The 14,399-nt window shown below is 43.7% G+C and overlaps 1 protein-coding gene across 5 annotated transcripts in view; it reads right to left on the bottom strand.

Moving 5' to 3' along the window:
* EPSTI1 (epithelial stromal interaction 1) overlaps positions 1-9,714 on the bottom strand; it is a 157,592-nt gene extending 147,878 nt beyond the window's left edge. The window contains exon 1 of one of the 5 annotated variants that reach the window (XM_073614191.1): positions 9,254-9,714. In XM_073614191.1, the coding sequence (XP_073470292.1) occupies positions 9,254-9,510 (257 nt within the window). In that variant the 5' untranslated portion in view covers positions 9,511-9,714. The remainder of the gene's footprint in view (positions 1-9,253) is intronic. The other 4 variants (XM_073614193.1, XM_073614194.1, XM_073614190.1 and 1 more) reach the window with 4 other exon arrangements.
* Between the last annotated feature and the right edge of the window lie 4,685 nt (positions 9,715-14,399).

The raw sequence follows: 14,399 nt of genomic DNA, 5'->3' as shown, positions 1-14,399 counted from the left end.
AAGAAAAATGTATCCCTTTAACCACTTCAGCCCCGGAAGGATTTACCCCCTTAATGACCAGGCCATTTTTTGCGGTACAGCACTGGGTTACTTTAACTGACAATTGCGTGGTCATGCGACGCTGTACCCAAAATTGATGTCCTTTTTTCCGCACGAATTGAGCTTTCTTTTGGTGGTATTTGATCACCTCTGCGGTGTTTATTTATTGCGCTATAAACAAAAAAAACCCAACAATTTCTTATTTGCTAAATCAATCAAAATTACGTTTTGCTATAATACATATCCAATAAAAAAATGTAAAAAAACTAATTTATTCATCAGTTTAGGCCAATATGTATTCTTCTACATATTTTTGGTAAAAAAATTGCAATAATCGTATATTGATTGGTTTGCGCAAAAGTTATTGCGTCTATAAAATAGGGGATAGATTTACGTCATTTTTTTTTTTTTTTGTACTAGTAATGGCAGTGAACAGCGATTTTTAGCGGGACTGCGACACTGCGGCAAACAGATCGGACACTTTTTTGGGACCAGTGACATTTTTACAGTGACCTGAGCTAAAAATATCCACTGATCATTCTGTAAATTACACTGGCAGGGAAGGGGTTAACACTAGGAGGAGATCAAGGGGTTAAGTGTTCCCTAGGGAGGTGTTTCTAACTGTGGGGGGAGTGTAGTGACAGGGAGTACAGAGAGATCGCTGTTCCTGATCACTAGGAACAGACAATCTCACTGTACTCTCAGAACGGGGATTTGCTTTGTTTACATTGGCAGATCCCTGTTCTGCCTCTCTGAGGAGCGATCGCGGTTGACCAGTGGACATTGCGGCCGCAGGACCCATGCATCGGCTCCCGAACTGTGCAGCGGGGCCACAGTGTCTCATGCACGAAACAACGTACAGGTACATTGTTTCGCGCAATAAGGCCGCCCTACCGCAGTATATATGCAGTGGGTGGTCCTTAAGTGGTTACATTCTATGTATGTCTTCACACTGGTCCCTTGCGCTTCCATTGTGTTAAAAATACTGCTTGCTGCATTTTTGGTGCGTAAAAATAACGCACCAAAAATGCGCCTCCCCGTTGAAATGCATTGGAAACGCAGCAAGAATGCATCAATAACTCACCCGAGTTGGTTTTTGAGTCACATGACCTATGAAAAGCACACCATAAGCACAGTAAAATTGTGGTAAAATTACTGTAAAATCACGGTAAAATTGTGGTAAAATCGTGGTATTTTCGGCACCATTATTGGCACCTTTTTCTCTTTGTGGCAAATTGCCGTTAACACAGTTTTGTCTGATATGTATCGGCCGCCGAAATTTCAATGCATCTCTAGAGAGAATGAGAACCAGATGCTAAGTGAGGGGAGGGGAATCGCCAACAGGAGATTATTTAAATTACTGAGGAAAATTTCTGGTACTCAACCAGTGACACTTATACCCCAAGTAGTACCTCCTTTTGTAAGATCCCCACAACAGATTTCAGTTTTAGCAAATAACTCATGTATATAAGACCCCTTTCACACTGAGCCGCCCCGGGCGTCAGCGGTATGTTTTTAGCGCCGCTTTACCGTTGTTTTAGTGGTGCTATTCGGCCACTAGCAGGGCGGTTTTAACCCCCCCGCTAGCTACTGAAAAGGTGTTAAATCCGCTCGCAAAACGCTGCTGCTCGGCGTTTTGCCGGCGGTATGGCAGCGCTGCCCCATTGTTTTCAATGAGCAGGAGCGGTGTATTCACCGCTGCAAAGAAGCTGCTGGCAGGACTTTTTGTGACGCCCTTTCACACTGGGTTTGCAGCTGAGGCTTTTTCCAGGAGCTATGTAGGCGCTATTGTTAGCGCTGTAGCGCCTGAAAAACGCCTCAGTGTGAAAGGGGTCTAACAGACATTACAGTAAGTGTTTTAAAAAAAAAACTGCCACCAACTTTCAAAAAAAATGTAAAGTTTAATCTGCTTCTATTTTGATTAACCTAGTTCTCCTCCCCCCCCCCCCCATTCCTTCCCCCATCAATATTCCAATAAAATGTTTGAATAAAACTTTCCTGCTTTCATTACATGCCTTATTTTAGACTCACAGACATTATTACTGGGTCTCTGTGCTTCTCTTTGCAATGTGGGCCAGACCAAGGCGCCCATGGAGTCTGCCCAAACATTTTCAATGTATTTCTTTTTATATAGATCTATGTTCGACCCAAGCATGTTGGAATCCGTTTACGGTTGACTTACTCACCACCTTTGCTGGAAGTCTATTCCAAGCATCAACTACTATTTCAATAAAATAATACTTTCTAAGTTTTTAACTTTACTCCTGCTGGTTTGAGGTCATGTCCCCGTGTTCTTGTTGTTGGCTTCATATTACATCACAGTACTTTGCCTTAGTACTACACCCAGGAGTCCTCATCTTTGATGCAAGTGGCTGGCTCTTGGAGTTGTGCAAATAACAAAATACTTTTTATGGTCAATTATCAGTGTGGAGGATTAAGCATTCCTAGGCAGGCTGTAATTGCATGTAGACAACACTAGGTAATGCCCACATGCAGGGGCGTAACTACCACCATAGCGACCCATGCGGGCGCTATGGGGCCCGCAGCCGAGTGGGGCCCAGTGAGGATAAGAGCACCGCCGGCACAGTCTCCCAGCCAGGGGAAGAGAGAGGAAAGGAAGAGGCGAGCTGTCCGTATCAGCAGAGAGCTGAATTGCCCGATGTAAGAGCTTTCATTAGAACTTCCAGTGTTCCCGGGGCTCACGTCACATAGCTCCACCTTTTGGCCCCGTGCCTTTGATAGACAGAACGCCGATCCAATGTGGGACATGTGACGTCATCAAAGGCCTCGGGCCAAGAGGTGGGGCTATGTGACGATGAGCCCTGGGAAGACAGGAGATTCAAATGAAAGCAATTACAGCGGGCAATCCCGCTCTCTGCTGATCCGGGTGGCTTGCCTCTTCCTCTGCATAGGTGGGGCTGTATGGGGCACAGGCAGACCACGCTGTATGGGGCATAGGTCACGCTGTATGGGGCACAGGTCACGCTGTATTGGGCACAGGCCACGTTGTATTGGGTACAGATCACGCTGCATTGGGCACAGGTCACGCTGTATGTGGCACAGGTCACACTGCATTGACACTAGGGCAGCTGTGGGGGGGGGGGGCTGTTTGCAGGGGGGCCCCATACAACATTTTGCTATGGGGCCCTGCTATTTCTAGTTACGCCCCTGCCCACATGTTATGCTGAGCCTCTGTGATTAAGGCCCCATTCACACTAGCGCGTTTTTTGATGCATTTTGCATTTTGCAGAAATGCACGGGAATTTTTTAACATGGGTTCCTATGGAACATGTTCACATCAATGCTTTTTTGTATCTCAGCGTTTTTGGAAAGGGTCGGGGACTTTTTTTCATGCAAAAAGCAGCGTTTTGCATGTAATGGTTTTCAATGGACAAGCATCAAAAACGCAAGTGCTGCGTTTTTGCAGCGTTTTTGGTGCGTTTTTGCCGTTTTTTTATTTTTTTTTTTTTTTGTAATTTTTTTTAAGACTGTAAAAAAAAATGAAAAAAAAAAAAAAACGCAAAACGCAAATCGCGGCAAAAACGCGGCAAAAACGCCGCAAAAACGCGGCAAAAACGCGGCTCAAAAACGTGGCAAGCATGAAAAAAAACCCTCCAAAAACGCTCAAAAGCAACATGCATAGGTGTGAATCGAGCCTAAGGGCCAGTTCACATCAGATGCAGTTCCATGCAGTTCTGGTCTAAAAATGCATGCACAGTGTTTTCCATGTATTCCAATGGCTCTAGTTCACACCATGCAGTCAGTTTCCAGTGCAGAAACTGACCGGAAACTGACTGCATGGTGTGAACTAGAGCCATTGGAATACGTGGTAAACACTGTGCATGCTTTTTTTGTGCAGAAAAAAAGCACAAGGAACTTCATCTGGTGTGAACAGGCCCTAAGAGAACTGAAATTCAATGAATGACAGGAAAGGACCAGGGGTGGTAAAGCTGGGGAAAAAAAGACTAATAATGGCCAGTTCACACCAGACGCAGTTCCGTTCAGTTTCGTGCGCTTTTTTTCTGCACAAAATGCATGCACAGTGTTTTCTATGTATTCCAATGGCTCTAGTTCACATCATGCAGTCAGTTTCCGGTCAGTTTCTGCACCGGAAACTGACTGCATGGTGTGAACTAGAGCCATTGGAATACATGGAAAACACTGTGCATGCATTTTTTGTGCAGAAAAAAAGCGCACGAAACTGAACGGAACTGCGTTTGGTGTGAACTGGCCCTTAATGTTGCTGGAGGTCATTCACTCAGGAAATGAGGCGGACTCTTTCTGACTTGCTGCAGCTTGCAATGCACACTGTGAGAAGCTTACAGTGTGCAGTAAATCTTGAAATCAGAGTAAACAATTTCAGTACAGAAGAGGAGCCTTTACAACTGTGCAGAACTGATGATAAGGCTGGAGATCAACTTTAACTGTTTTCTGTGCTGGCCCAGCTCCTCCATCCCTTCCCTCACCTCCCTATAAACACTTTTATGTAGCCGTTAGAAAAAGAACAAATCTGAATAATGTAGGTGTCACTTGACAGCGCTGAGTCCGCTACTATAAGTCACTGAACGCCACCATTACTACTATAAAAAAAAAAAAAAAATTCCAGTATTTATACCATAATTTGTAGACGCTATAACTTTCACGTAAACCAAATCAATATACACTTATTGGGATTTTTTTTACCAAAGACATGTAGCAGAATATGTATTGGCCTACATTTATGAAGAAATTCGATTTTTTACATTTTTTATTGGATATGTTTTATAGCAAAAAGTAAACAATATTGAATTTTTTTTTTTTGTTTTTTTTCTGTTTATATAATAAAATATAGAAAACCCAGTGGTGATCAAATACAACCAAACGAAAGCCCTATTTGGGTGATTTTTTTTTTTTTATAAATTTCATTTGTATACAGTGTTGCATGACCGCACAATTCTCAGTTAAATTAGCGCAGTGTGGAATAGTAAAAAATTGCCTGGTCTTGAAGGGGGAAAAACCTTCAGGAGGGCAAGTGATTAAAGATTAGGTTACACACAGTAGTGGGTACATAGTATACGCTGCCCCTCATAAAATGATACATATTACCTTACTAAAATAAAGGTTTCTGTTATGACTCATCTCATAAGTGTAGAAAAATGGTGGCCCCGCATGCTTTGATTTTTGTTTTTTTTAACCAGATCGTATTTTTGTAACCGGATGTATGATTCAATCAAAGCAATCAAATGCGTAAGCAAATAGCTAAAACTTTCCCTCTAATTGATTTAGACTCAATTTCAACCAGATTCGATCAAACAGACTCGATTGGCCAGGCCAGAATATTGATGGTCGTTTTATATCAGTTGGCAGCACTGAACTACTTTGATCATGAATACAATTGTAAAAAGATTTCGATCGATCTGATTATGAGCTTACATGGTGGAAAGAGGAAAGTTTACACTGATCCTTCTCCTCCCTACCTTTCACTTTTGGCAGTTTTTTAGGAAGTAGGTAATTATTTCTGGCAGGTATTTGCTTGCACTTCTGCTGGGATTGCCCCCCACCTCTGAGACGTTCTCCCCCCACCCGCAACCTCCTGGAACATCGACTCGCGCATGTGCAGTGAGGAGCCGGTTTTGAAGCCGCAGGGTGTCACAGTCGGCTTCCCACAGTAAATATGGCGGTGTCGGCGACTCAAAGACCAGTGAAGAACCAACCCGGATTGGGGACAGCCCTGGATCCCTGGACTGGTAAGTGTCTCTAAGCTCAGGTTCACACTGCTCCGACATGAAAGTCACAAAAAGATTATCAAGACGTCTGCGCTACCATGTGTCATTCTAGAAGAAAAGGGTTAATCAAATTAACAGACTTCCTAGAGGTTGCTGCTTAACACCAACTGTGTTCCCACATACAGTAAGAGCCCTTTCACACTGATAGCACAGCCGCATTAGGGGTAAAGCGCCGCTAGTTTTAACGGCACTTTACCGTCATTTTATAGGCGCTTTTCAGCCACTAGTAGGGCACTTTTAACCCCCGCTACGGGCCGAATAAAGGGTTAAAAGTGCCCGCAAAGTGCCGCTGGCAAGGCGCTTCGGCAGCACTGCCCATTGATTTCAATTGAGCAGGGGCGCTTTAGGAGCGGTGTCCTAAAGTGCCCCAAAGATGCTGCTTGCAGGACTTTTTTTGGCGTCCTGCCAGCGCAGCGCCCCAGTGTGAAAGCACTCGGGATTTCACACTGGGACTGCAGATGAGGCATTTTTCAGGCGCTATTTTTAGCGCTAGAGTACCTGGAAAAACGGGGTCTAATCAAAAGTGCTATAATAAAAGTGAAGTGCTACCTCTCCAAATATCTAACAACACAAATATAAACCAAACTGAAAAATGAATACTCTGTTTCCTATGATGTCAAGGGATATTGATACCAACGGTATCTAGATTCCAACACATAAATGACAATAATAGTGATGACCCCAAAAGAGGTAAAAGTATAAATGTTCATATAAATCCTTTTATACTGACTAGCTCAAAATAGTGAAACATAAGTTCATACTCAAAGCAGACTTTCAAACTGAATTAACCATACCAACTTATGTAAATTGTAAATCATATAAATACATTTTACATTAAATTGTTGCACATGTCCATACATGCTGTGCAAAATGATCTATGTCCAATAGAAAACTTCTGTGAAATTAGTGTGCTTCTCTGATAAAAAAAACAAAGTGCCCACCGTTCAAATTATGCGCTCACCTCCCAGGGGAGACCCTGTTAGGGGTCTGAACTTGCTTTCCCCTTAGGGATATAGATCCAGTGGTCTGCACCTTCCCTGATGTCCCTTGGACTCTTGTTCCTCAGATGGTATGCCTCATACCAGGGCCGGTGCTACCACTAGGCAAACTAGGCAGCCCCCTTAGGGCGCAATGCTGCCTAGGGCGCCCGGCCACTGGTGTTCCTACTCTCTTCTCTCTGCAGCAAGCAACTAAGTCTCAGCATCAGCAGGCAGCCGCTGCTCCGTTAGTACATAGGGGTTAATTTATTAAAGGTAAATAGACTGTGCACTCTGCAAATGCAGCTTCTCCAGAGCTTGGTAAATGAGGTAAAGCTTCACTTTTTAAAAAGTACCCAATCACATGCAAGGGGAAAAAAAAATGCATTTTTGCTTGCACATAACTGGATGATGGAAGTCAGCAGAGCTTTTGCTCATTTACTAAGCTCTGGAACAGCTGCTCTTGCAACTGCACTCTGCCTTTAGTAAATCAACCCCACAGTGTCAGAGGTGCAGCGGCGGCGGAGGACTGTGTCTGTGTCACGACTCCAGAATGAATGGCAGCAAGCAAACATTCAATGATGGGCGCTGGTAGGCTGCATTGATGGGCGCTGGTAGGCTGTATTTGATAGGCGCTGGTGAGACTGCATTGATGGGCGCTGCTGAGGCTGAATTGATGGGCGCCGGTAAGTCTGCATTGATGGGCGCTGGTGAAGCTGCATTTGCTGGGCGCTTCATTAAAAGGGTAGGGTATACATGGGCAGGGCAAAGGGGGTGGAGCCAAGGTGGGGGGCTGGCAAAATTAGGTTTCGCCTAGCGTGTCAAAAATCCTTGCACCAGCCCTGCCTCATTCATATATGAAAGTCACACGACTTTGCCCTGCAACTTCAGTCCTACTTTGATCCGACTTAATGTGACTTTTTACACTCTATGGCATTGTAGTTGTATCAAAGTCAGATCAAACTAGTGCAAGAACCTTTTCTAAAGTTACACCAGCTTGTGTTGGATCAGTTAAAACAGCTCTCATAGGGAAACATTTAATTTGACATGTCATGAAACTCGCGCTCTCATAAGTCGGATACTGAGCCTTATTGAGACCTGGTTCACATTGCGGCGATTTGGCATGCGATTTGACATGTCAAATCGCATGCCAAATCGGTCAAAATTGGTGCAACGCCACACTGATTCCCAAAAGTAGTTTCTGTACTACTTTTGGCGACTTCGGGGTGCGATTTCAATAGACATCTGTACCAAAACCCACACAGATGTCTCCCCCGAATTCGGGATTGACATGCGGGAATGAAAGTTCAGCTGAACTCACACAATTTCATTCCCACTGTTAGTGTGAACCTAGGCTGAAAGTCAGCATCTACAGTATTTGTAGCTGCTGACTTTTAATTAAAAAAAACACACTGGAGGTCCTCTTTAAAGCGGAGTTCCACACAAAAATGGAACTTTCGCTTTTCGGAACCCTCCCCCCCTCCGGTGTCACATTTGGCACCTTTTAGGGGGGAGGGGGGTGCAGATACCTGTCTAAGACAGGTATTTGCACCCACTTCCGGCATAGACTCCCATGGGAGTCTATGCCTCTTCCCATCCCCACCGCGCTGTCTGCTGGGAACATACAGCTCCCAGGAGAGAGCGGTGACCACTTGGGACGCGCAGCGCGACTCGCGCATGCGCAGTAGGGAACCGGGAAGTGAAGCCGCAACGCTTCACTTCCTGATTCCCTCACCTAGGATGACGGCGGCAGCTACCGAGAACCGAGCAGGTTCTCGGCGTCCCCTGCCAACATTGCTGGACCCTGGGACAGGTAAGTGGCAATGTATTAAAAGTCAGCAGCTGCAGTATTTGTAGCTGCTGGCTTTTAATATTTTTTTTTTTTGGCGGTGTGGGTGAACCCCCGCTTTAAGATCATAAGTTAAGATTGGATTTTAACTATAGATTAACATTCACTTCTCCATGTGTGGCATATTGATGACATGGGTTGTCATCTATAAACTGGTTATTCCTATTGGAAGAGATCGATTGGAAAATAAATCAATTATTCAAGCATACATGGCCACCATTACAGAGACAAAAGACTCAATGTCCCTTGCCAAGCTGATGTGTCTGTACGGTGGAGAAATGAAAGTGAAACTGCAGATGAATCAGAGAAACGAAACTCAGAGAAACGAAACTAAGGGGAACTACTGTACTTTTTCTAGCTTGATACAGTCACCATTGAAATGTCGTCTGAAATCAGAAAGCAATAAGGTATTGGTAAACACTCCTGCATCCTGCTACATAACAAAATAATAAACGGAAATATTTTGAATATATTAAATATATAAGTAGTCAATACATAACTGGATAACATATTATAAAGAAATATATATATATTTTTATTTTAATGTACACAGATTATAATTTAGATTTCACTTATAAATATGTATATGTATATATATATATATAAAAAAAAGTGTAACTTACTACTGGGGTTCCTGGGATACCTGTGGGGTTGGTTCCTGTGTAGGATTATTGAACTGCTGTTGGTCTGGGTCCTGGTGCTGATCCTGCTGATCTTCCATTCTTCCAGTGCTGTAATCCCTTCCATGGGGATACCTACTCTGAGATCCAGACTGAAAACTTTGTCTGCGTGGACCTGTTCCATATCCTGAGTTTTGTCCATACATTTTACTAAGTGCTCTGTGCTGCTGATCTCTACAGAACATATGTGTAGCTGTCATACCACACCCCTGAACTTTATACTACATAAAAGAGGCTGGTACTGCAGAATGCCTCCGGGAAGGGAGTATAAAATAAGGAAATATGGGTACTTTTCACAACAACAGACCAGTAAAGCATCTTACACTTGCTTCCTTAAAGTAAAGATTTTAAGCTTTTAAGGATACATTTTCTCCCTAAAGCACTGGACATACATTTAAAATGAAACTGACAGATCCCTCCCTCCACACAAGCAAAGTGTATAGGAAATCCCCCTGATCCCAAACTCATGGATTTCAGTAACATTTTGACTGCTGAAGCCAAATTGAAAAGTAGATGTATTTATTAAGGAAGCATGCAGAGAGACCTGCATGCAGGGAGAACAACACCATACATAGTACTGCATTCAAAAGATAGCTCTGACTAATCTAATGCAATTTATACAGTATGTCCTAGGATGGGTGGCAACCTAACTGGTCTGGCGGCGGGGGAAGGAGGAGAGGGGCTGTTTCCGTACATCAGGGTTATACAGTACCCAAAGTAACGTTTACAGCCCTCTACAGGATGCATATGCCACACAGAGGGGGTGACTGGAATAAGGTTCTGTTACAAAAAGAACAGAAATGGATATTCCAGTTACAGGCCACATCACCTCCTGGCCTTAACGAATCTATTTCGTTCGCTCCTTTTTTACGAGGATTTTCTTCAGGTAAAACACATTGATATTGGCATTCTTATACCCGAATATACCATAAGCTATGAAAGACCATCTTGGGTAGACATGTGATTTTATTTAACATAATCAATGTCTTTATTATTCCTGAACCCTCTCTTATTTTTCTGATTATATTTTTTTGATAATTCATTTGCTTCCGTTTACTTTATTCCATTCTGAGTGTAATTGACAAGCATTAGACATGTTGGTTAGGGGACCCCCTGGACACTAAGCCAGGATAGGTCCCTTACCCAACACTTTAATCTATGAATTTCTGGACGTTTCTTTATACCATTCTCTCTCCAATTGGATAAGTAGGATGACATTATTGTCCTATGTGGTTCCACGTTACTTATCGTATGACCAACATAAATTCATTTGGAATGCCATTAATAATACCTATCACCTTTATCAATATATGGACTCTGTATCGCACTCCAATAGCTCACAGCCCAAATCAACCTCTTTTTAAATACAACCATGTTTAATTTTGTTTTCATAATTACCATTGTGTATTTCTGCCATCGGTAGTGTATATAAGGCACATGTTGACATATGATGCATCGACATTTATATATGTTATATATTATATGTTATATATTTCTAACCATCAGCCTCTCTTCTTTTTGTTTTCCCCTTGTTTAGCTCTACCCTATGTTCCTGGTCTGCCGGTTCAGCGAGCTTGAGACCCCTGCCACAGCGCACCTTCCTGGCAGGGTGGGGAGACACAAGGGCCCTGTGCCTCCCCAAGCACCCACCAGGTGGCAGCACCACGTGAGGTGCAATTCTTTTCCCTGCCAGCGGCATCCCGTATCATTTCCGATCGCCGTGGCTACTCCCACGCGAATTCTCGCGCGTGCACGTGACGTCACGGCGTCTACGCAATTGTGGCAGAAACTATGGCAGTGCCGAGATTCCCTCTTCCAGAACACCGGGGGAGTCATGCTTGAAGTGACGCCAAGCGTCACTATCCCTACCAGGGGGGGATTAACTGGGGAATGGACTAGAAACAGCTGTTCATTATTAAGGTAATTGGTTTTACAATATGCTCACCTATATAAAGAGACTGAGTATTATGGGGACTTTAATAAAGACATCCCCATTGCTCCATCCGGACGCTTACACACTTGCAGCGCTATTTGAGGACTGGTAAGACTAACCATACAATCTTATAATATCCCACAGTATGTGCTTTCCACCATGGTTGTTTACCTACATTTTACATTATGGACAATTCATTCATCGATATAATTCTTTGATATTGCAGATCGCTCCACACCTTACACTGTGCACACACTAAGGGGGTACATCTATTGGTGCCCCCCATCTTTCCATTGGAATTATTTCTACATTGATTAAGGTAAACTCACTGTAGCACATTTACTTCATGTACACCCATTTTCTCACATCCTTCACTCCTTTCCCCACTCACGTTTCCCTGGGTACTTTGTGTTTGCATGGGATACACTGTTTACCATTTGATGTTGGTGCGGTTTGTCACTGTCATGTTGTTCATTCACTTCTACACCTACTTGCACTCCTACTCACAGTCCCACTATACACTCATCCCCATCTGCCCTCCTCACACCCACACTCACACAACATACAGTCACTTAGCTTCAGAATTAGTCATAATCAGTTTTATATTTAATTCAATTACGTCTATATCCATACCTAACACACTGCTACTTGAATTGGTCTGTGCTTTCCCCTCCTTGTTCCTCTCACCTTTCCCTCACTTTCACCCCACATTCCTCCTTCCCTTCTCCCCCCCCCCTCCCTTTTTTTTTTTTGTCCCTCCTTTTAACCCTCGTCTTTCCTCACTAGGCTCTTTTCTTTCACCCTATCTGACGCCTCTTGTCTCTTTCATCCAGACCATTTAGTTGCAATACTTGATATTCAATACACTTTCTTACAGTGTATATATAATATATTAATGCACAGGAACATTCTTTAATTACCCTTTTGAGCTGTCCGTTCATTATATATAATACCTTCACTACAGGTGCTGCTTCTCCCTCTCCTCAGCCTCCCTGGGAATTTTTGGGATTATCCACTGCATGACTCCTCGTAAGGTGCGCATGAGCAGCAGGCTCTCTCGTTGACTGTGTTGACCATTTAGAGACGCTGGGATTGAATAAGGGGGTCTTTTCCACACAGAGGCCATTAATGTGGCTCAATACATTGTGATCAGTAAATTTACGAAAATAAATATTTATTACTGTTTTTCTTTTCCACCCATAAATGGAGAATTTCAATATATGTTAACATTTTTACAGCTCATCAAATCCTCTGAAGAAGACCCGTGGGGGTTGAAACATGTCAGCATTCATTTATAAGACTTATATACTATTTTTTTATGGTGTTTGATCATGATGTATTATTATTGTATACTGTCATGTCAGTGACATTGTTTTTATTCATTATTTGTGTATCATAGCTCATATCTTATCTCATGTCTAAAGCAGAAATTGTTGATACTTTGTTATAAATAAAAAGTCTTAAATACGACATCCCTTTGATACATATTTTTCATTACTTTTTGCCTAGAAAAACCCTCATGGGGACAATTCCTTTTTCGGAGGAGTGGGGCCGAACTTCCGACTGAGTTTGCTGCGGCAAAGTCAGCCAGAAGTGGGAGCAGGTACCTGTCAACACCAGGTACCCCCTCCCCCCAAAAGGAGCCAAATGTGGCAGCCGAGGAGGGGAGGAGGCAAACAAGCATAGCTTGCCCTTTTGGGTGGGGCTCCGCTTTAAGCCCCGAGCCCCTAAGATCCAGACTTCTTCCCTTTTATAACACACTGGAGGGTGGTTCAGGGAAGGTGGCAAGAACATTAACCCTTTGCCCCTGCAAAGGAAAGGAATTGCAGGGTTCCAGGTTATAACTAAATAAAAACATCAATTTTAATATGTATCACACTTACATAAAATAACTTGTATAACAGCTCCAGTGACCAGAAGATGAATTAGAGAACAGTAGTCTGGATGGACAAAAGTACTCGACGAGATGGGCTAGGCCGCCACGTGTTTCCGAGGCCCCGCCTCTTCTGCCCTGGTTGAAGGAGCTGTTATACACGTTCTTTTATGTATAATAAGTGTGCTACATTTTAAAATTGGTGTTTTTATTTGGTTATAACCTGGTGCCCTGCTATTCTTTTCCTTTGTATGTCCTTGAGGGATCCTTCCCAGATCTTTCAGGAGCTGCCGGAGTCTTATATCCATTAGTTTTTTTGATGTTTCCTAGTCATCACATGAACATTATGGACTTTTTCCCTCTGTTTTTGTGACTTTAAGAGCTGACAATGTTTGTATGCTTACAAGACTTTTGTTATAAACCTTTCCCCCTGACCTGAGCAGCCAAGTGCCTATTGCACCTACTCCCTCTGTCTTTACTAGCTACTAAACAGTCATTATTGAAATAGAATGGCAGTAAGTAAAGTCAGAAGTAAAGCTGGCCGTACTGACATATTCCTCATCCCTCTAAACAGTGCGAATGGATAGATCTCCTGCCAGCACCAGCAGTTGTCAGAATACCCAAACACCGGTTACATTTGATTGGGAGGGTGGCAACAGGGCAGCCAACAGAGCAAATTTCAGTTGGTTCCTCAGGAACCAGTAGAAATTTTCATAGTTGTTGGCCAGCTTTAGGACCCAGTAACAAAGCAAAACCAAATCAGAGAGGTGCATTGTAGAATTTTTCCTATCTCAGTCTAAACTGTGCTATGCAGGGACTGCAAGAGATTGATACTAAGTCAAATTCAGGTAGAGCCCTTGCACACTGGGGCGGGGGCGGCGTCGGCGGTAAAACGCCGCTATTAATAGCGGCGTTTTACCGTCGGTATGCGGCCGCTAGCGGGGCGGTTTTACCCCCCGCTAGCGGCCGAGAAAGGGTTAAAAACCACCGCAAAGCGCCTCTGCAGAGGCGCATTGCCGGCGGTATAGCCGCGCCGTCCCATTGATTTCAATGGGCAGGAGCGGTAAAGGAGCGGTATACACACCGCTCCTTCACCGCTCCGAAGATGCTGCTAGCAGGACTTTTATTACCGTCCTGCCAGCGCATCGCTCCAGTGTGCAAGCCCTCGGGGCTTTCACACAGGAATACATGCAGCGGCACTTTCGGGGCGGTTTGCAGGCGCTATTATTAGCGCAATAGCGCCTGCAAACCGCCCCAGTGTGCAAGGGCTCGTACTGGAATTG

The sequence above is a fragment of the Aquarana catesbeiana genome, linkage group LG02, assembly GCF_042186555.1.
Source record: "Aquarana catesbeiana isolate 2022-GZ linkage group LG02, ASM4218655v1, whole genome shotgun sequence".
NCBI lineage: Eukaryota > Metazoa > Chordata > Amphibia > Anura > Ranidae > Aquarana > Aquarana catesbeiana.
This window is presented reverse-complemented; position numbering and strand designations above follow the sequence as displayed.